The sequence below is a fragment of the Ictidomys tridecemlineatus genome, chromosome 2 (genome assembly GCF_052094955.1).
Source record: "Ictidomys tridecemlineatus isolate mIctTri1 chromosome 2, mIctTri1.hap1, whole genome shotgun sequence".
NCBI lineage: Eukaryota > Metazoa > Chordata > Mammalia > Rodentia > Sciuridae > Ictidomys > Ictidomys tridecemlineatus.
The window spans coordinates 1,712,199-1,733,326 of record NC_135478.1 but is presented as its reverse complement, the minus strand read 5'-3'; the positions used below and the strand labels follow the sequence as shown (position 1 = coordinate 1,733,326).

Here is a 21,128-nt window from a genome sequence, read left to right as displayed (position 1 = left end):
CACAGGCTCTGGGAGGGAGGCTCTCATGCTGACTGTTGGTTGGGGACACCCTCAGCTCCTTGCTTTGTGGCCTCCCCACAGCGTGCTTCATCAAGGCGTGTGAGCTGCGAAGGCAACAGGCAACCTGCTAGCAGGACAAAGTCACAGTTTTTATAACCTCACTACAGAAGTGACCTTGCATCTCTCTGGCTCCCCCTGCTGGTGTGGATCAAGTCGGGGGGCGCTGGGGTTGTGGGTCAGTGGTAGAGCACTTGCCTAGCACTTGTGAGGCACTAGGTCTGATCTCCAGCACCACATAAGAATAAATAAATAAAGGTTAAAAAAAAGATAAAGTTCTAAAGGTTTTTTTTTAAAGGAACCAAGTCATTGGGTTCTGTTCACAGTCGGGAGAAGTTACCTGAGGACATGGATGCGAGGGTGTGGGGCAGTGAGACCCTCCTGGAGACCTGCCCTGTCCCTCTCCCACCTGTGCCGCCTCTCGCTGGGCTATGAGCGGTGATGGGAGGGGCTTTGTTTCTTCTTCTATTTTATTCTCCTCCTTTTCCGTTTTGGGGATCAAACCTGAGGCCTTACACATGGAAGGCAAGCACTCTACCACTGAGCTACATCTCCAGTACATCCATTTTATTTCTTAAAAACTTTTAAAAAATTTGTTTTTAAAATTGTACCACTGAGCCACATCCCTTGCCCTAAGAGTGTAAATGTTATGCATAACATTTACACTCTTAACCATTTTGAAGAGCACACTTTTAGTGCTTTAGTGCAACCTCCCCATTTCCTCACCTTCCCAGACTGAAACCCTGCCCCTAAGAATTAACTCCCCATTCTCTTTCCATCCTGTCCTCAGGTTTTGTGAGTACACTATGAGGATTTGTCCTTTTCTTCTGGGTTATTCCACACACCGTACCCTCTGATACCTGGCTCATGGGTCGGCCAGAAAGAAGATCACAGCTAATAAGTGAATACAGTCTTCTTCATAAGTCTTGTTGCTTTGGAGGGGGTACATGGGAAGCCTGTTTTTCCCATGTTCCTTCCACCTTAGGGGAAAAAGATCAATGTTCAATGTTCAGCCTTGATTTTTTTTTATTTTATTTTTTTTTATTTTTTTAGTTCTCGGCGGACACAACATCTTTGTGTGTATGTGGTGCTGAGGATCGAACCCGGGCCGCACGCATGCCAGGCGAGCGCGCTACCGCTTGAGCCACATCCCCAGCCCCAGCCTTGATTTTACTTGGCCTGTCAGTGGTATTGAAAAAAAAGAACCAAGATGATTCTCTTGAAATCTGTTGGGTCTATCCTATCTCTCATCAAAATCCTGCAGTAATGCCAGGCTTGGTGGCACAGGACTGTTACCTAGCAACTAGGGAGGCTGAGGCAGGGGGGTTGCAAGTTTGAGGCCAGCCTCAACAACTCAGCAAGACCCAGTTCCAAAAATAAAAAGGGCAAGGGATGTGGCTCAGTGGTACAGCAGTTGCCTGGCATGTGTGACGCCTTGGGTTGAATGTCATCCCATCTTTTTAGGTCCTCTAAGATCTGCCTCCCCTTGTGATTGAAGTCGCCATGAATCTCTTGACCTTGAATTTATTCCTCAAATCAACTGAGATTTGTTGAACCCATATATATTCTTCTTAAGACTCCAGGAGGGGCATCATCAGAGAGGACGCTTTGAGAAGGACCGCTCTCCGTGGAAAATCGCTTCCCGCCAAATCGTCAACCCGAACAGAATTCAGCACCAGGCGCCCCTGGACAGCTCTGGAATCTGAACTCTTCCGGAACCATTCCTGAAAGACCCCAGTTTCCCACCGGAGTTGCCTGATGGTTGCTCCCGCAGCTCAGTAGGAGGAAACTACTTTTCCGTGCCGATCGAGAGGTGGAGTCGCAAAATGAGTGGCAGCCTCTTCAACCAATGGAGAGGGGCGTTTTGCCAGCCGTGCCCAGAAAGACCAATGGGCGTGAGCGTGGGTGGGTCGTGGGCCGCGGCGCGCCGAGCCTGGGACTAGCCAGGATCGCGGCGGCGGGGTTGGGACCGCGCAGCGGTTGGCGGTGGGCGGCTTAGCCAGGCGGCTTACGGCCGGAGCAGGTACGTGTGGGGTAGGGGGTGGGCCCGGGAAGGCGGGGGCAGGGCCCGGGCCTGGCGCACTCTGCCCGCCGAGGCCTGGCACCCACCGGGCACACAATAGGCGCTTAATAAGTGCTGAATTAATGTGCCCTCTGTGTCCCAGCCCCAGTAGCTCCCAGTTGAGAGCATCCAGGCCACCCTCATTCTCACTTTCCGGAAGGGGGCACTCACACACCCATTAGGTATTTATTGGGCGCCTGCTGTGTGCTTCTGTGCCTCTCTTTGCTGGGGGCTGCTGGGGGCTGCTAGGGGCTGCTGGGGGCTGCTGGGCTTGAGCAGACAGACTCCCCTGCCCCTGCGTAGTTCACAGCATGGAGAGAGAAGTGCCTTTAAATGTCTTTAATTAATAAAGTTTCCCCAGTGCACAAAATAGAAGAAAATAATGCCAGAAAAGGGGAGGGAGGAGGCAGCTGTGACCAGGGACATCAGAGCAGAGCCTAGAGCCAGGGTGAGGTGAGGGCTGGGCCATGAGAAGGGCTGGCACCTACTTGCGGGAAAGGAAATGAGACTGCACTCAATAATGGTGACATTTTTGGGTCCAGGACAGAATCCACTGCACTTTGGCCCAAGGCTCCAGCCCGTCCAGCCAGTGGTTGCCGAGCATCTGTTGTGCCAGGCCTCGCGGTAGGTGCAAGGGACCTGGATTAGAGCAGGGGTCGGCCAGGGGAGGTCCTCCCGGGAGGTCCTGGGGCAGCAGTGAACCAAAAGACGAGGATGCATCCTTAGAGATCTAGGGGAGGGCTGGGGCTGGGACTCAGCAGGAGGGTTCTCGCCTAGCACATGGGAGGCGCTGGGTTCCATCCTCAGCACCACATAAAAATAAATAAAATAAAGGTGTTGTGTCCACCACAGCTTAAGAAAGAAAGAGAGAAACTTGGGGGAGAAGGGTCTTCCAGGCAGAGTGGCCCTGAGGCAGGACAAGCTTGACACGTTCGAGGCCTGGGAAAGCTGGTGTGGGCCGAGGTGAGGCAGAAGTGGGTCACGCAGACCCCAGCCGTGGGGTGAAGAGCTGGAGTCTCAGGAAGGCAGGGGAGCAGCGCCCCAGGGAGTTCCGCAGCAGCGCAGGTGTCTGCTGGGTAGCCCACTAGGCTCCCGGGCACAGGCACAAGGCCGAGGACGCAGGCTCTCACGTTGTATCTGGGGTTTTCTTATGACTTTGTTTATGTGACGCTGAGGCTCGAACCCAGCGCCTCACACGTGGCCAGGCCAGCACTCTGCCCCTGAGCCCCAGCCCAGCCCCGCATCGTGTCTTATTTTAATTAACAGACACGTGACCAATGGCTGCCCTGGTTGGTGCAGTGCAGGGACATTTTTCATGGGAGGAGTGATGTACGGGAGCCCTGGGGTGGGTAAGGGGTGTGGTGTGACTGTCCTGGGTGACCCCAGGCCGACGTGGCTGCCCCCGTGTCCGCAGTGGCCGAGTGCCGTCATGCACCTCCAGCCGCGTGGTCAGGCCCCGTAGCGCGGGTGTGTGCACCCATGCATAACCCGGGCCCTCGGTGACCACGGCGTCCCCAGCCACCGCCATGATGAAGTTGTTAGTGGCCAAGATCCTCTGCATGGTGAGCGTGTTCTTCTTCATGCTGCTGGGCTCCCTGCTCCCCGTGAAGGTCATCGAGACGGACTTTGAGAAGGCCCATCGCTCCAAAAAGATTCTTTCCCTCTGCAACACCTTTGGAGGCGGAGTCTTTCTGGCCACGTGCTTCAATGCGCTGCTGCCTGCCGTGCGGGAAAAGGTAATGCTCCCTGCTGACAGTTGGAGCCCTGGGCACCTTGGGGCCAAGGGGCTCTGATGGTTCACCAGCCCCGATACCAACTCCAGCGGGGGCCTTGATTCTGTGAGGACGGCAGGAAGGAGAAAATGGATTGCTGTGTGATCTGATACCGATTGCTGCCCCTCTCTGTGCCTTGCCTGGTAAACAGGGGGTTTGATTAGACCTGTGTTGGGACTAGACTGATGAGCCCAATGGGAGGTGAGTATCCAGACCCTCTGCCCACTCCAGGCAGCATGACGCTCCGTCCTGAACCGAGTGTGGCTGTTTTCCCGCTCCTGCGTCTGTCAGCTGTTGCTGGGTGGCAGGTCACAACAGACCTGTGTCTTCAGGCCACAGATGCTGTTGTCTCTCAGTCTCTGTGGTCAGGAGTCTGGGCACAGCCTCACTGTCCTGTGCTGCAGGGTCACCCAGGACTGCTGCCCCCGACCTGCACGGGCAGCTGAACCTCAGGTCACTCATGTGAATCTCCAGGGACCCCAAATGCAACACAGACACAAGTTCCCTTTCAACAGCCTCAGGACGGCCTCTGCGGCCTCGGCCCCGGCTCCCCGAGAGCCAGAGCCGGGAAGGCAGGGGAGACTGGCGGGAGAGGGGCAGGGTGGGAGGGGCTCTTACCTGGGGGCTCTTGTTCTTAGAAAGTTCTGTCCAAAAAAGGGCGGGGTTACCAGGGACAGGTGAGTGTAACTCAACCCTGGGGCACAGGGAAGAGCCCCGGCATCGGGACTGGAAGGTGCGGTTATGCAGTGCGGCTCCCCACAGGGTAGCAGTGGGGACGTGTCCTGGAGGGAATCCACCTACAGGCTCCCGTGGCCGCCGTCAGCCTGGGGCCTTGCCCATGTGCTCTGCTGCAGGCTGAGAGCGCTGGGCTCTGCCCCGAGTCTCCAGCTGTGGCTCAGCATGCAGTGACAGTGTGGCCGCCTTCTCCCCTGCTGGTGGGAAGCGAGGGCCAGCCCCCTGCCACTCAGGAGGCTGGGGCACTGGGGACGGTCTCAGGGTCTGTCTGCCATGACACCCAACCTGGTGGTCCTGCAGTGGCCCACTCCTCGAGCACTCCTTCAGGGCCCCACGGTTCAAGCCCCTCAGGGGGCCGCAGCGGGTGGCCTGGCCATGCCTGCCTGGTGACCTCAGGTGAGCTCCTCTTTCTCCCTGGGCCAGTGTGGGCAGGGCCTGGTGGACATCCTGGACTTCTTGTTCTTGTCCCTGGAGCTGGGCTGTCCCTTCAAGCCTGTGAGTGCCAGGGTGGCATTTTCAGTCGGCCCTAGATCCAGCCCTGGGGACATGTGCCCCCTGCCTGGTCCGCGGGTGGGGCGGGGAATGAGGGCCGTTGCTCCTATGGCCACGTCTTCTGGCTGGAGGGATTTCGTGACCACGGAGGTCATCAAAAGGCAAGTAAGGGGGTGGACCTGGCCGGCCTGGGGCAGTGCCCACCCTCCTGCCGGCCTCAGGGACTGAGAGCCAGGCGTGGGCAGTGGGGCAGTGAGGATCTGAGGGAGGCCCAGCCCAGGCCACCCCGCCAGCAGCCAGTGTGGGCGTGGGACCTCAGTCATGGCTGCCAGCGGGTGGGACTGCCACCACCCGCGGCTGCGGACTGAGCAGAGGGCCAGCCGCCGTCAGAGCCGCACGGTGGCACTCAGTGTCCTTGGCCAGGCGGCTGTCCTCTGGGCACCGGGAGTGAGCGTGGCTGTGCCCCGAGAGGGTGACTGAGCCGTCCCTGGAGATCTGCACCCCGTGTGCCGCCTCTAGCCCCATTCTCCTCACGCCTTGACACTTGGGCGTCTGTGGGTGGCCTCCTGTCCCCTGCGGCCCATCCTCCTGCAGCACGTGCGGCCTCTGGGGTCCTCCTGGCCTCCGCACTTGGCCGCTCAGGGCCGTGCCCCTCCCTCAGCACGCGGAGCTCGCAGCCCGGCCCGCCACAGAGCAGGCCCCCTGCCTCCTGCACATCCTTTGGATCCGTGCTCAGCCTCTGGGAGCAGCAGTGGTCCCCGTGAGCCACCATGTCCCCAGGAGAGGCTCGCAGAAGCCTCCGGTGGCTGCTGAGGGAGCAGGTGAGGTGGCTTCTCTATGGAAACCATCTCCACTGCAGCAGGTTCTCTTCTGGGCCATCTGTCCCCGGGGTAACCGGGCCATGCTAGGGACACAGGCGGCTGTCCCGATTCGGGGTGCCCTGGCCTGGAGTGGGCCGTGCTGAGCACCCTGCAGGCCTGGGGTGGCTTGCCACAGAGAAGGCTCCTGCCCTAAATGCTCCCATTCTAATTATACACTCAAAACTGTCCCCAGACCTCGTGGCCACGTGTCCCCTGGGGGTAGACACCTGGCAGGTGAGGACCCGTGTCCCTTGATGAAATGACAGTGCGGGTGGGAGGTGGGGCTCCCTGCACTGGGCCCCGTGTCCTCGGAGAGTGGCCATAGCTGGCCCTGCCCACCGACCCCCAGAGGGTGTGCCGGTGTCCACAGGGTGCCTTCCACGGCACCTCGTCCTGGCAGACAGCCTGAGGCCTGGCGTCCACCCTGTCAGGTGTCCCTCTCACAGGAGCGTCTGTACTCCTGTGGCCCTTGGGAGCCAGGAGCTCGGGGCTCGGCATGTGGTCAGCTCTGACCCGTGGGAGGGAGTGGAGTTCGCCAGTTCGCCAGTCCCAGGCCGGGGCTGCGGCAGGTCACCCTACAGGCCCCACCGGGCAAAGAGCAGGGGGGCGAGGGACCCGGGCCAGGGCCTTTACTGTCGGGCGTCACCTGGGGGGCTCTGTCACCTGGGGGGCTCCGAGGGCATCTAGCTGGGGATCAGTGCATGTGGCATGGGGGCCTGGAGGTGCCTGAGGCTCCGAGGGTGTCCCTGGCACGTCCGCACGTCCTTTTGGGGTGTGGTCAGCGGGGCGAGTCAGGCAGCCTGCATCCAGCGCCCCACAGTGAGGTGGTCACTGTGGTGGCTGTCCCAGGCAGAGGGCTGGCTGGACCCCACTGAGGAGCTGAGAGCAGGCCTGCAGGGGAGGCCGGGTTCAGGTGCATGTGGAGGGGACAGAAGCGGAGTCTGCCGGGCACCTGGTGTAGGTGGAGCACCGTGAAATGCCAGGGAGGTGAAGACCCGAAGGGAGTGGAAGGCACGGTCCTGCCCTGGGGGTGTAGGCGCTCGGTGGGCCCTTCCACAGCCGCCTGCCGCAGCTCAGGTTCCAGGGGACAGGACCAGACTCCAGCCACACGTCACTCCCCTTGGCCACGTGTGGACAGTCTGGGAGTCCTGCCAGGCAGTGCCAGCTGAAGGTCCCCGGGTGGGGGCATAGCCTCCAGAAGCAGAGCTCCCCAACTGCCCGCTGGGGAAGCCAGCTCCACGCAGCACCCGCACGTGGGGGCCACACCTGTCATCCCAGCAGCTCTGGAGGCCGAGGCAGAAGGATCACAAGTCAGAGGCCAGCCTCAGCCATGTAGTGAGACCCTGTGTCAAAATAAAAAGGGCTGGGGAGTGGCTCCCTAGTGGCCTGCCTCTTCCCGTGGACTCCATGTGCATGGGCACTGGCCTCTCTGCACAAGGACACCAGGCCTGAGGGTCAGGTCCCACCCCATGATCGCGTCACCTTTTTGAAGCCTCCCTCTGCACATAGGTTTGCATTTTGAGGCCCTGGGGGCGGTTCAGTGGTGACACTTGAGTTGCATTCGCAAGACCCTTCCTCCAGGTGAGGCCACATGTGTGGTTCCTGGTGACGTCTCTCAGGGACACGGTTCAGCCCCCTGAGGTGCCCTGGAGTTGGCGTGCTGCATGCACGTGAGAGCTTCGGGCGGCCTGGGAACAGGGGGGGGTCTTTGGGTCCAGCACGGTGAGCACGCCTGCCCTCGCTGAGCTGTGGGCCTGGGGGCGGAGCCCAGGGCGTCACGCGGAGCTGCCCTCTGGGCTCACACTGAGCCTGACGGCCTTTCCCTGTCGCGTGTCCCCACTGCAGCTGCAGAGGGTGCTGAGTCTCGGGCACATCAGCACTGACTACCCGCTGGCCGAGACCCTCCTGCTGCTGGGCTTCTTCCTGACCGTGTTCCTGGAGCAGCTGGTGCTGACCTTTCGCAAGGAGAAGCCGTCCTTCATCGACCTGGAGACCTTCAATGCGGGCTCCGACGTGGGCAGCGACTCCGAGTACGAGAGCCCCTTCATGGGGGGCACTCGCGGCCACGCCCACGGCGCCGGCCTGAGCGTGCGCGAGCTGTCGCGCTCCGGGCCGCTGCGCCTGCTCAGCCTGGCCTTCGCCCTGGCCGCCCACTCCATCTTCGAGGGCCTGGCGCTCGGCCTGCAGGAGGAGGGGGAGAAGGTGGTGAGCCTGTTCGTGGGCGTGGCTGTCCACGAGACGCTGGTGGCAGTGGCCCTGGGCATCAGCATGGCCAGGAGTGCCATGCCCCTGAGGGACGCAGCCAAGCTGGCGGTGGCCGTGAGCGTCATGATCCCCCTGGGCATCAGCATCGGCCTGGGCATCGAGAGCGCTCGTGGTGTGCCCAGCAGCGTGGCCTCAGTGCTGCTGCAAGGCCTGGCAGGTGGCACCTTCCTGTTCGTCACCTTCTTGGAGATCCTGGCTAGGGAGCTGGAGGACAGGAATGACCGCCTGCTCAAGGTCCTCTTCCTGGTGCTGGGCTATGCCGTCCTGGCTGGGATGGTCTTCCTCAAGTGGTGAGTGCCCTCCTGGTTGCTGCCCCTGTGAGCCCTGGAGCCCCAGGCTGGACATGGGCTGGGACCTGCCGCTTCCTGGAGAGGGAGCGCCGTGAGCCTCGGCCTTCACACAGGAGGACCCCGGACCAGGCCGCGCCCAGCCCTGCGCCCCTGCCCGCACCCCAGCCCCAGAGCACTGATCCTCTTTAAAACACTCTGACGTACTCACCAAAGCTGTGTGGCCGTGTCAGCTGCCCGAGAGGGTCCCTAACTCGCAGGAGGTGGGGCGGGGCTGGTGTCCCTGCGGGGCCAGGCCAGACCTTCTCTTCCCTGCCACACCCCAGCCCCAGGCCAGGTGGGCACTTGGGGCCAGCTGGGCCCAGTGTGGGCAGTGCCTGGGATGCAGAGAGCTGGGGGCTGTGTGCTCCTGCCCGCTACCGCTGAGACCTGCCCTGCCACACCACGTCCCACGCCTGTGAGGTGTGTCGGCGCCTCCTGCCACAGCTGGATGGCCGGAGCTCTGTCCCTCCTGCCACAGGAGCTGTGCCTCTTGGGGGACAGGCGAGTCCCAGTTACCCGCCTGAGCTCTGGCTCACACTGACCACTCAGAGGTGCCCTCGACTTTCCTTGCTTCTGCTGTGGTCCCCTGGAACGGGAGGCTGCTCTGCAGAGGGACGAGGCCCTTGGCTGGCGTCATGATTCCCAGACGTGGGAGGAGGCCAGGACTCGGCATGGTGATGGCCTCTCGGCCCCGCACACGCCAGGGTCTCCAGAGGAAGGCAGCACCAGCACAGCAAAAGCCCCTGGCACAAGGATGCCCGGGCAGCAGGGCAGGCAGCAGGAACAGGAGCCCTGGCCTCCCTCTGCTGCCTGTCTTCGCGGACCGGCTGCTGTACAGCGGCCTCCCTCTGGCCTCAGGCCCCAGCGTCCATCTCTGGGTCCAGTCACGGGCAGCTGGGGCCTCTCAGCATCACAAGGATCCCATTCCCTCACCATCCCCTTTGCCTGCCACCTGGCCCGCCTCCTCTGCCGTGTCCCAGTGCCACCCGGGGTTGGCTAAGCTGCCCAGCAGGGCAGGGCTCCCTCTGCCCAGGCTCCACGCTGGACCGGGCCTCCTGTTCCTCCCACTCTGGCCAGGACCGACTTGTCCAGGTGGCTGCCCCTGCAGTGTGACCCTGCCACCCGCTTGCTCCAGGACTCGGGGCTCAGGAGACCTGTCTGCTCACGCCCTGCAGCCAGAAGCAGGCCGAGTGCCTGGACCCCCAGACACAGCCCCTCCTGCCGCTGGGCCATCCGCTCTCCCCGGGAGCCCAGGCAGTGCAGCCGGCGCTTGCCCAGGTGTGGGGACAACTGCCCCTCCTAGTTCTCAGCCTCAGGAGCTGTGGGTCCTGGGCAGCCGGGTCCCCAGGGGAGGGCACAGGGTCTGCATGTGGCTGGGCTGGGAAGGCTCAGGGTCCCCTGCCCTCCACAGCCAGCAGGGTTCTGCCCCTCCCTTCCCCCATCACTGCCAAGAGCACCAAGTGGTGTCCCTTTCCTGCCACACATCAGCTCCCTGGGGTGGCCCTAGAGACACCAGCAAGCCTGCCGTATGCCACCTCTGTGCCTCACCCCCCTTGGCCCTCCAAGACCACGTGGCCCCCTGAAGGGCCTTCCCTGAGTGTGGGGAGATGCCAGGTGCCCACTGAGCAGGGCCCAGCCTGCCCCACGGTTAGACCCTCAGCCACCAGGCAGAGTCCAGGGGTGGGGTGTCCCGAGGTCCCCAGGCATGGCTGCGGCTGCCACCCTGGACTCCCCCTACCCCCCGCCCAGCCCCACCCAGGACGAAGGGCCACTGCCTGCCTCCCAGCTACCGTCTCCACCCACCAAAGTCCTGCCCTCTGGTCCCCACCTGTCTGCTGCAGCCCACCTCTGGGGCATGGGGAAGGGCGGACGTGGCCTGGCAGCAGGTGTCTCTGGTCTCTTGTGGTGGACAAAGAAGTCGGTGTCTCCCGTGTCCCTGGCCGACTTGGCGAGTCCAGCCGGATCCTGGTCCGTGGCCCCCGGGCACCCTCACTGCCTGCCGCTGCACACTGGCCACCAGGGCCCAGCCAGTAATCCCGAGTCGTGGGAAAGGCTCCGTCCACCTGTGCGGCCCCAGCCCGGCCACGCCAGTGCCCATGGGAGTTGGGGTGCTCCTAGGGGGTCTCAGGGTGACGCTGCCCCAGGGACACTGAGCCACGTCTGGGGACATTGGTGGCTGCACCACAGGAGAGTCCATCACAGACCACTTCGTCGATGGGAACAGCGGCTGGAGCCACCAGATCCCGCTCCTTGTGGAGATGGGGGCGGCAGCGGCTCGGCTCCCAGTGAGGCGGCCTAATAACAGCGTGTCAGGCTCCCGTGCGGCTTGTTTGCGTCTCTGCTGCCGAAGTCATTAGCGCAGGCGGGGGCGCGGCTCGCCCCCCCCCAGTCTCGGGCCCAGAAAAGCCATGGCACCTTTGGACCTGCCCTACACGCCCCTGACCCAGCGGCCGCCCCTGCCCTACCTGGGCCCGAGTCTCGGGTGGGCTTCGGGTCAAGGCCAGGGGCCCGTCACTCCTGAAGGTCCAGGCTTCCCCCTCAGTGGCCCCTGGCCATCCCAGCCCCTCCTGAGCAGCAGGCAGGGGCCCAGGCTCCTGAGAGCACCGGAGGGTCCCCTTGGGATGGCTGCCGCGGGGCGCGGGGGCCAAGACGCATCACACCTCTCCAGCTCCATCCTGCCCCCTTCCAGGCCTCTGTAAGCTGCACCTGTAGCTTCTTAGACAGGGACACAGCTGACCTCTGCCAAGGGCAAAGTGACCACTGTGGGGAGGACCGGCTGTGGGAGGCAGCAGGGCCCTGCAGCCCTGGGGCACAGTGGCAGCCGCGGGTCCTGCTTCCTCCTTAAGGGATGTGACTGGGTGGGGCCCTCTCTGGAAGGACCCACTGGGCCTCGTCCCAGCTCCATCAGGCCCACCAGACTGGCCCGATGAGATGGCCCTGGAACAGGGACTGTCCCCTTGGCACTGGGGACCTCTGGGGCGGCGGGTGTCGTGGCGCCAGCAGCACTCTGGCTCTGGGCTGGGCTGGGGCAGTGTGACCTGTGCCCCTGCTCCAGGCCCTCCACGGGCTCCTGGCAGAGTGCTGGGGGTCAGAAAGGACCCTGGTGAGGCCCAGCCCAGGTCCAAGGCCATCCCATTCTAGAGAGGTGTGCCACATCCCCTAGCAAGAGTGCCCTGAGGAGAGGAGGCAAAGGGACCTTCCACCCAGGGGCCAGGTGACACCTGAGAGGCACCAGCGGGAGAGCAGTCCGTCCCCAGGCCCTGGGGCTCGCTGCAGCTCCTGGGCCTGGCTGCTCTGCCGAGAGCTGGGGTGTTCCGGCGCTTTCCTGCCAGAGGGAGGCTGCAGCAGCTCCCCTCCTCCAAGGTGATGGTGAGGAGCCCCGTCCCTCAGGAGCGTCCGGGCCACCTGTGGGGCCAGGCAGGAGGCGCGTGTCCTCCGTGGTGGCCTGTGGTCCTGGGGAGATGCTGACGGGCAGAAACGGGCTTAGAGACGGCAGCCCCTTTGTTTTGGAAGACAAGCTGCGTTGTGACCAATGACCTCCTCATTTTAAAATATCGAACAAGAAGCCCTGTGGGCCAGACCCCACCGCCTGAGGCCGTGGCGGGCAGCCTCTGCTCACCTGCAGGTGGTATTGGTCCCTAGAGAATGCAGAGTGAGGCCAGCTGCCTCCTGCCCAGGCCAGCCTGGGGTGCCCAGGCCTGGCGTGGCCCTGGCCAGGGGACTGGGGTGAGATCGGGTCCCTGGGGTGGCAAGGCCAGGTGGGGAGCTGGGACTTTGCCCTGGCACTTGGGTGGGAGGTGGATCTGCAAGACAAGACCCACTAAAGGTCCCTGGGCTGGGCCCCAGATGGCCAGGGGTGGAAGGAGGGGCATCAAGATCAGCCCCCAGACCCAGCAGCCTGTGCTGTTCAGGTCCTGTTGGAACCAAGTTCTAGTCCAGGTCCTGCCTCTTCCTCGCTGAGCCACCTTGGGCCAGTTGCTCCCCTTCTCTGAGCCCTGGGGGCTGGACGCACTGGGAGCTGTTAGCATGGATGAGTGGGGAGCTGGAGGGGCTGGCTAGAGCTGGGGATGTCCTCTCCCTGCCCAGAAGCAGTCGGCACCCGGGGAGCCCAGGGACTCTACAGGGAGGGAGTGCCAGGAAGGGGTGCTGCCTTGCCTTGCTCTGCCTCCCGGGGTCTGCTCTCTCCAGTGTGGGAGGCCACAGCTCCCAAGGAGGGGCAGAGTTGACAGTGCCCATCTCCTTGGCCAGCCATGGGAGAGGCAGCACTGCCACCCTTGTGGGGTGTTCCCATGTCCCAGGGAGAGCAAGGAGGGACCTGAAGTCCCTGGCTCACAAGGCCAGAGCCTGGCCTGGGATCTATAAATAGCAGCAGAGCATGGCGTGCTGCACGGTGCCCACTCTCCTACCATGAGTCAGCCTGCCCCAGCCTGGGAGAGCCAGAGAGCTGGCCAGACCCCGCCCAGGGCCCTCCAGTCATTCAGGAGACTGGCAGAGAGCAGCGGGTGTCAAAGTGGAGGGAGCAGGGCGCCCATCCTGAGCCTGTCTGCACTTAGCTGTTCCCAGCAGCCCTGAGGGGCAGGAGTCCGAGGCCCAGGGAGCCTGGCTGGGCAGGGTTGAGCACACCCTGAAATGAAGGCCAGGCCACCCTCTAAGGCATCCTGCTGGGCCAGCACAGAGCAGGATGGGAAGGAACCCGGGCCTCAGACCAGGAGGCTGCACCTTGACCCAGGAGGCAGAGGGAGGCCGGGATGGGAGGACAGGACTGAAGTCAGGGAGAGAGGCCCCTGAGCCCTCCTGCTAAGTCCTGCCTGGCAGGAGAGGAGGGGGTGGTCCTGGAGGCAGTGCTCCCTGGACCCCAATGTCCAGCCTCCTCCACCATCTGCCAGGTGGGGTCGAGGAGAGCGTCTGCTGTGCTTCATGCGCGCACAGGGACACCTCAGGCACATGCACCAGGGTTTATTCCCAGACATTGTGGGGAAGACCAGCGCCTCCCCAGCAGAAAAGGCGAACCCGCTGCCGGGCCGCACTGCGTCCCAGTGGGGCCCACCGTGGCGCGACCCCGGCGCATCGGGGACCCAGGCAGCCTGGGCAAGGTACCCGCTGACCCGAGGCCGGCCCCTCGGCCTCTCCACCTTATTGATCCCTGTGTTCATTCCGCCAGGCGTCCCTTGCAGTCGGGGTGAGCTCGACCAGGACCCGCCAGCCCTACCCGCGGCTCCGCCCCAGCCCCTTGCCCCTCCGGCTCCTGGCTCCCGCGCATCCTGGGCGCAGGGGCTCCCGCTCGGAGCTGGGGGAGCAAGACCCGCGTGCCCGGGTGCAGGGGTCGGGGCGGGCGAGGCCGGCGCGGGGGCGGCGGTGACCTTGGCGGCCGCGCGGGTCCCAGGCGCGCGGGCGGGGCGGGCGGGGCGGAGCGGAGCGCGGCCCTGCGGGCGGGGACAGCGCGGGCGCGACTGCGGCGGCGGCGGCGGCTCGGGCGGGCGGGGGGCGGCGCGGCGCGGACACGAGCCGGAGCAGCAGCGGCCGCGGCGCCGCAGGGACCAGCGGCCCAGGTAGGCGGCGGAGAGGGTCCCGGCCCCACCCGGCCGGCCGCGGCGACCGGCTCCCGCGCGCCCCTTTGTCCCGGCCCCACCCTCGCGGGCCTCCGGGCGGTCCCTGGCCCTGCAGCCCGCCGGGCGCTCGCTCCTCGCCCACCGCGGACAGCTCCCACCTCCGCCCCCAGGGGACCACCATCCGAGCCCCTCGCCAGGGCGTCCTCGGAGCCGTCTGTGGGCCATAGGCGTCCCCCACGCTCGCCCACCGGGCTCCCAGCCTGCCCAGCCAAGCCCCTCACTCAGGACCCCTCTTCCACCCAGGTCCTCCTCCTCGAGTTGCGGGAGCCCCTGGGCTGCCCCCCGTTGTGCTTCCCTCTACTCAGGGCCTGGAGAATAGATCCCATCTGGATCAAACCTCTCCCTGGTCAGGTGCCCCAGGTCACCCCCCCACATTGGTGAGCATCCCCCGAGACCCGCCCCAGGCCCAGGCTCCCTGGGCCTTCTTGAGTAGCAGTTCCTTCAGTGTCCCAGGGCCTGGCCCTGGCTCCACGACCCAGAGCTGTGGCCGGTTCCCCTGGCCTGGGCATCTCCGGTTGGGCTGCCTTGCACACTTGAGGACCCCAGGGCAGTACAGCCAGGCCTCTCTGCTTTGCCTCCTCTTGCTCTGTGACCTTGAGCCAGTCCCTCCCCCACCCAAGCTCCATGCCCAGGACCCACTCCCCAAATAGGAGGTGGGGATGGGTTTCAAACTGCACCAGGTGGTCAGCTGGCATGGACTCAAGGATCATTGGATGTGAGGTGTCCCAGTCACAGGATTCCAGTCCCCAAAGGGCCCCTCTGGAGAGACCACTGCTGACGAAGGCACCCAAAGCAAGCCAGGGTCTGCATCTGGGGCTGCAGAACCCCACCACCATCACAGACCCTAGGTCCTTGGGTCAGCGGCAGCAGCATGGGGCTGTCCACCGGTGTGCCTGCTTCCTCTGCCCACCATGAAGGGGCCACATCTGCAGAGCTGCTGGCACCCAGGCCACCAGCCCCCTTCCTGCTCCTAATGCTGAGATTCACTGTGCGTGGAATCACAGACCTCCTGCAGGCCCAGCTAGTCTTCTGCAGCTCCCCAAGTTTTCGGACACGGAACTGGGCTCCGTGTTGGCTGTCACTTTCATTATCGCTTTGTTTTGTTTTTCCTGACAAATCTGGTACCTCCGAGAATTCAGAGCATGCTCCAGGCCCATTGGTCCAGCCCAGAGCGTCCACAGAGCCCTGGGACTGCTGTGAGAACCGGGCATCCATCTGTGTGGGCACTGCCCTATGCCAGGCACCTGCCCCAGGGCCTTTTCCACCTTATCACCCACTGGCCCAGCGTCCCCGGGGAGACAGAGGAGAAAACAGAGGCCAGGGACATGATCTGCCTGTCCTGGTCCACACCCCCAGACCTCGCCTGGTTCTGGGGCCACCCTCAAGCCCTCCCCTGCAGACACACAGGCCTGAGGGAAAGGACCTGTCCAAAGTACAGGGACGTAGAGCCAGGAGGTGAGGACACTCAGGGCAGTGGGGAGGAAGAGGAGGCCGCTCCTGTTTTGTGTGAGCGAGGACACAGATTCTGGAGACAGGCCTCCCACCTGCTGTCCCCTGCCCACGGCTCTTCCCCTCCTCCAGCTCTCCAAGGGTGGTGTGATGTGACCTCCAGAGGCCACGGGCCCCTCTGTACCTCGGAGAGGAGAGAGATGGTGAAAGGAGCCCTCCCAGGGAGCAGGACTCCTAAGGACACATCAGGCCAGGTCACCAGGGGATGCCGTTTAGTCCTTGTCCAGTTTGGTCCTTGTTGTGCTTTGTTTTGTGGTACTGGGGCTTGAACCCAGAGTGCTCTACCACTGAGCTACGTCCCCAGCCCTTTTACATTTTTTATTTTGAGACAGGGCCTCACGAAGTCACCCTAGCTGTCCTTAAACTTGCAATCTTCCTGCCCTGGCCTCCCGGGTTGCTGGGGGGGACAGTTTCCTATTTAGTCTCACCCTTAGCATTATTATCCACTTCTTGGCTGTGGGTTCCTACCACGCAGAGGTAGGGGCTGCTTTAGGGACTCCGCATTGTGATATGCAAATTGTGGTCTTGGACCCGCTGTGTCAGGGCACATTATTGGTGGGGAAGCAGTTCCCAGGGCCAACTGCTTCCTCATTTCTGGGGCCAAGGCCCTGAGATCCTCACTTTAAACTATGGCACGGCCCCTGGGGTCTAGGACGGGCCAGGCCCACAGCAGGGAGCTATGGTTGCTGGGATGCAGTGTTTTGCCCTCTGGGTTCAGAGCCCGAGGACACAGTGGGTCAGGGTGGTGAGAGGGCTGGTCCAGGTGTCAGAGCAGCAGAGGAGCCGGGTCAGCTGGCTGCCAGGAGGTCACAGCTTGGGGACAGCCTATAGCAGAGAGGGAGCCCGGGCCGGGAAGAGGGAGCCCAGGCCTCACCTCTGCCAGCTCACCTCCCTGGGGAGGCTGAGGCCCTGGGTTTGGGGAGGCAGAAGCAAGGAGCTGGCAGTGAGCCTTGTGCCCTTCTGTCTGACTGTCCTCTCCACACAGGGTCGGTCTGGGCTACTAGCAGCCGCCCCGTCCCTCACGCGGCAGGGGGAAGATGCCCGAGCAAAGCAACGACTACCGCGTGGTGGTGTTCGGCGCGGGCGGCGTGGGCAAGAGCTCACTGGTGCTGCGCTTCGTGAAGGGCACCTTCCGCGACACGTACATCCCCACCATCGAGGACACCTACCGGCAGGTGATCAGCTGTGACAAGAGCGTCTGCACGCTGCAGATCACGGACACCACCGGCAGCCACCAGTTCCCGGCCATGCAGCGCCTGTCCATCTCCAAGGGCCACGCCTTCATCCTGGTCTTCTCGGTCACCAGCAAGCAGTCGCTGGAGGAGCTGGGGCCCATCTACCAGCTCATCGTGCAGATCAAGGGCAGCGTGGAGGACATCCCCGTCATGCTGGTGGGGAACAAGTGTGATGAGACGCAGCGGGAGGTGGACACCCGCGAGGCCCAGGCCCTGGCCCAGCAGTGGAAGTGCGCCTTCATGGAGACCTCGGCCAAGATGAACTACAACGTCAAGGAGCTCTTCCAGGAGCTGCTGACGCTGGAGACCCGCCGCAGCATGAGCCTGAACATCGACGGCAAGCGCTCCAGTAAGCAGAAGCGGACAGACCGCATCAAGGGCAAGTGCACCCTCATGTGAGCCGCCGCCCGCCGCCCGCCCCGCCGCCTCCGCCCGCGCCTCCTCCTGCTCCTCCACTCTCCCGTCTGCCTCTCGGCTGGGGAAACCGAGGCTGCCTGGCCAGCGGGCGGCAGGGCTGGGCTCCCTGGCCCCTCACATCGCTATGCCCTCCTTCCCCACCCGCCCCCTGCCCTGTCTGGGCCCCCACAGCCAAGCGGCCCCTCAACCCACGGGGTGGGGGGAGCAGGGAGCCAGAGGAGCTGCGCGTCCCAGCGGGGACCAGAGAGGCCATCTCTCCTCCACCGCCACCGAGGACCCATCTCTGTCCCCCACCCTGAGTGTCCCCAGCCAGATCCGTGCCCCTCCCCCCCTTTGATCACTGTGACCTTCCGGGGGAGGGGCGTCCAAGTGCACATGGACCTCAGAGTGTTTTGTTTTTCTCTTCTTGGTGTTCGACATGCAGCCAGTCTCACCCAGACCCTCATGACCTCTGACCTGTGCCCCCTCCCTGGGCCCCTGGAACACCCATCCTGTCCCTGTCCACTCACCTTGGTGGAGGGGCCCGTGGGATGGGCCTCAGGCCACCAGGCAATAACCATGGGGCCTGTAGGGGCACCCCTGCCAGCCCTAGTAGCACCCCTCGACCAGCAGACAGCCACAGCACAACCCCTGCGACTGTCCAGCCAGGACTGCCCGAGGGGCAGGTGGGCTCTGGGGCCTGGACACTGTGCCCTGGGGATGTGCCCTTCCTTTGAGGCACAGATGCTGGAGTGGTGGTGCTGGGCCTGGGCACTGAGTGCAGGGTGCCCGTCAGCTAAGGCCCCGTCCAGAGGGGGCGATGGCACTCCACACCAGCAGGACCTGAGGGGGCTCCAGGTGGAGGGCTGCCCTGTCCCCTCCTCCACCCACTGGGCCAGTGACAGAGCCCCAGGAAGCGTTGCCCCAGTCTGGTGTACCTGCAGCCTCAAGGTTCGGGGTGTCTCTGTGAGACAGTCTGGGCCACTCCACTCACGGGACTCCCCGGGGGCCATGTCCTTCAGGAAGGACACTGCGGGAGGGTGCGTGGGTGGTGGTGCCTGTGCGTGTCTGTCGTTGGGACGGCGTGTCTGCAGCCTGCGTGAAGCGAAGGTGTAGTGCGTGTGGCGTGGACGGTGCCCGTGTGTGGGGCCGGCTGAGGGGTGTCTGCTGAATCGTCTGCCCGTATTTGCACAGTTGTCTTGGGGTGCACGACGTGGTCTATCTGTGAACCTGTTATTCTCACTCTCTGAGGTCACCTGTCCACTCTCGTCTGTGGCAAGCTGACTTGTGGCTGCAGGACAGACTGGACCCCGGCTGGTGCTGCGCAGCAGGCCATCGCCAGGGCAGCCACCCGGAGCTCCACACGCCACCACCTCACTGTTCCCGGGTCAGCCCGGGTGGGGGGCCAGATCCCACTCAGGGCTCACGAGGCCGCGCTCCCAGTGTTGGCCGGGCTGGGGTCAGCTGAAGGCCCGGGGGGATGTGCTGCCCGACTCCCGTGGACTCCTCAGCATTCGGTGCCGAGGGGCTGAGATGTGGCAGCCAAGCGTGCGAGGGAGAGAGTGGTCCCCCGAGGCGGACGCACCGCGGGTCGGGGTGGGAGACTGTGTGCATGTGCGGGACGGGAGGGGGCGCAGGATGCAGGAGGCCTCTCTGTGGCTGACTACTTTCCTCTGTGTTCCTGTGGCTCCTGAGTGGTTCCTGGCACGCTTGGAGAGGTGTGAGTGTGTGGACCTGGGCGTGCGAGGCTGCGGGTGTGACAGGGCTCCCCTGCCCCAGTCAGTGGTATTGTCTGAGCATAGCTGAGCTCTGACCCTTCAGCTGGCCCAGGGCCCCCAGCAGCTGGTGTCACCATGGCCCCTGCCTGGACAGGGGTCTCAGCCCTTTCTCAGGGACATGCCCTGATAGCACAATCTCCCTGGGGCCCGCCCGCCCGTCCCCAGGCCTCTCCAGCCCCGGGCCCTGCCCCCGCTGGGGAGAGGGACTCTGCAATAGGAGGGGCCGAGCCGCCCTGACTGCCGCCCGCCCGCCTGCCCGGGCATCCTGGTGCTGGGGACCTGCCAGGCCATGCTCGCTGTGACCCTGCCCCTCCCCCCGCATGTGGGAACCCCGCCCCCTGTGGGGTCTGTGTCGCACTCGCTCATATAGACATAGTCTTCCTGCAATAAAGAAGTGGATCCTGTGTTCTCCCGCGGCTCCTGCGCCTTCTTCCAGGTGGGAGTGTTGGGGACGGGGGAGGTGATGCGTGGGGGCCGTGGGGCTTGGAGGAGGAGGGCCCTGCGGAGCCTGGAGCAGGGCTGGAGGCGGGGCAGGCTCCGCAGGGCTGTGCCTGGACACTGCTCCACGCTAGCTCGCGTGACTCCTCCCAGGGCCTCAGTTTCCCCCTTCACTCTGCACCATTAGCCTGGGGCCCCCAGGCTTTCTGTGACCTTGGACGATTTCCCTGCAGGGCACATGGTGGAAAGGGGCAGGTTCTCGGTGGCAGGGAGGGCACCCGGCAGGGCTCCCTCCTGTCCCCAGCACTTGAGATATGTCCTCTCAGCTTCCCCTCGTCACCAGCCCTCAGGCCCCACCCAGACCAGAGGGTCTTGTTCAGGGACAGAACGGGAAGAGCTGTGCTCCTCCGTCCCTTCATCCAGTAGGTGACAGGCACCACTGTGCCCTGGCCCTGCCCTAGACATGAACCGCGGGCTCCTCTGGGGAGAGGGCCCCACAGCGAACTGGCTGGGCCATTCAAGATGTGTGCTGGGGGCTGGGGATGTGGCTCAAGCGGTAGCGCGCTCGCCTGGCATGCGTGCGGCCCGGGTTCGATCCTCAGCACCACATACCAACAAAGATGTTGTGTCCACCGAGAACTAAAAAGAAATAAATATTAAAAAAAAAAAAAAAAAAAAAAAAAAAAGATGTGTGCTGCACACGGCAAAGACGACCTGCACTGCAGACCGCCGTGGGTGTGAGTGCCGGCCGGCTGGACTGGGAAGGCAGGGCGGCAGCGGCTCAGCAGGGTTGGAGCATCAGGCAGAGGGGGAGCGGGGGCAGCACATGCAAAGGCCCTAAGGCAGGAGCCTCTGAGGCCACAGTGCCCGGAGAAGAGGAAGGGGAGGGTGGTTGCCAGGGAAGCCAGAGAGGTCATGCAGGGCTGGGGACCGAGAGTCAGGGTGTCCTGCAGAGGACACTGGGCCATCAGATGACATTTGGTGTTTCCTGAGGGGCCTCACGAGGGCCTCGAGCTCACTGCAGTCCGTTGAGGACAGCGGGAAACCCATGAGATTCTATCCCTTGATTCTCAGTGTGTGGTGCTGGGAGAGGAGCCCTGGGCCTCGCCAAGCTGAGCACCGCTCCCCACCGGCCCCAGGCCCAGCCAGGGCCCCACTCACAAGGCCAGGAACTCGCAGGTCCTCATCTCCCCATCTGCACCACACGACTTTGTGGCTGAAGTCCAGCTTCCCGGGCCCTCCGGGCAGGGAAGGTGGGTGGGGGCACAGCTGTAGGGTCAGAACTGGGGAGCCCAGCTGCACCTAGGGCAGGAGGGGTCATTTTTGAGAGTACCCCGCGCCAGTGTGCAGCAGGGCTCCTGGCCGGGATCACCCCTCGGTGTCGAGCACATCCCGTCCCTGCTGGGGCCAGGCATCTGGTGTATTCTCAAAGGCCAGGAAGAGCCAGCTGGACAGGGTTAGGGGAGTCGGCAAAGCCCTGGCTTTGAGCACAGAGTTTAAGGGGTCTCAGCCCACAACCCTCTATCATCAAGATAGATACGTGTTTAAGGGCTGGGGATGGGGCATGTGTGAGGCACTGGGTTCCATCTTC

The 21,128-nt window shown here is 63.7% G+C and overlaps 2 protein-coding genes across 6 annotated transcripts; both read left to right on the top strand.

Annotated features, from left to right (window-relative positions):
• The first annotated feature begins 1,927 nt into the window (after window positions 1-1,927).
• Slc39a3 (solute carrier family 39 member 3) lies at window positions 1,928-8,745 on the top strand. 2 transcript variants are annotated; one of them, XM_005332006.5, is made up of 4 exons: window positions 1,928-2,080; window positions 2,662-2,743; window positions 3,534-3,855; window positions 7,824-8,745. In XM_005332006.5, the coding sequence occupies exons 3-4, from the start codon at window positions 3,646-3,648 to the stop codon at window positions 8,535-8,537; spliced, it is 924 nt and encodes a 307-aa protein (XP_005332063.1). In that variant the 5' UTR covers window positions 1,928-2,080; window positions 2,662-2,743; window positions 3,534-3,645; the 3' UTR covers window positions 8,538-8,745. The 2 variants fall into 2 exon arrangements, with proteins under 2 accessions (XP_005332063.1, XP_077889475.1); XM_078033349.1 differs by having other exon boundaries at window positions 3,506-3,855.
• A 144-nt stretch (window positions 8,746-8,889) lies between these two features.
• On the top strand, window positions 8,890-19,508 carry Diras1 (DIRAS family GTPase 1). Of its 4 annotated transcripts, none has more exons than XM_040290706.2 (2): window positions 8,890-9,850; window positions 16,676-19,508. In XM_040290706.2, the coding sequence occupies exon 2, from the start codon at window positions 16,728-16,730 to the stop codon at window positions 17,322-17,324; it is 597 nt and encodes a 198-aa protein (XP_040146640.1). In that variant the 5' UTR covers window positions 8,890-9,850; window positions 16,676-16,727; the 3' UTR covers window positions 17,325-19,508. The 4 variants fall into 4 exon arrangements, with proteins under 4 accessions (XP_040146640.1, XP_040146643.1, XP_077889476.1 ...); XM_040290709.2 differs by lacking the exon at window positions 8,890-9,850 and adding an exon at window positions 9,890-13,665; XM_078033350.1 differs by lacking the exon at window positions 8,890-9,850 and adding an exon at window positions 14,002-14,121.
• The last annotated feature ends 1,620 nt before the right edge of the window (window positions 19,509-21,128 follow it).

Coding starts and splice junctions, on each gene's coding strand:
- Slc39a3 (XM_005332006.5), top strand. CDS start 3,646: ATGATGAAGTTGTTAGTGGCCAAGATCCTCTGCATGGTGAGCGTGTTC. Junction 3,856..7,823: donor TGCCTGCCGTGCGGGAAAAG/GTAATGCTCCCT, acceptor TCCCCACTGCAG/CTGCAGAGGGTGCTGAGTCT.
- Diras1 (XM_040290706.2), top strand. CDS start 16,728: ATGCCCGAGCAAAGCAACGACTACCGCGTGGTGGTGTTCGGCGCGGGC.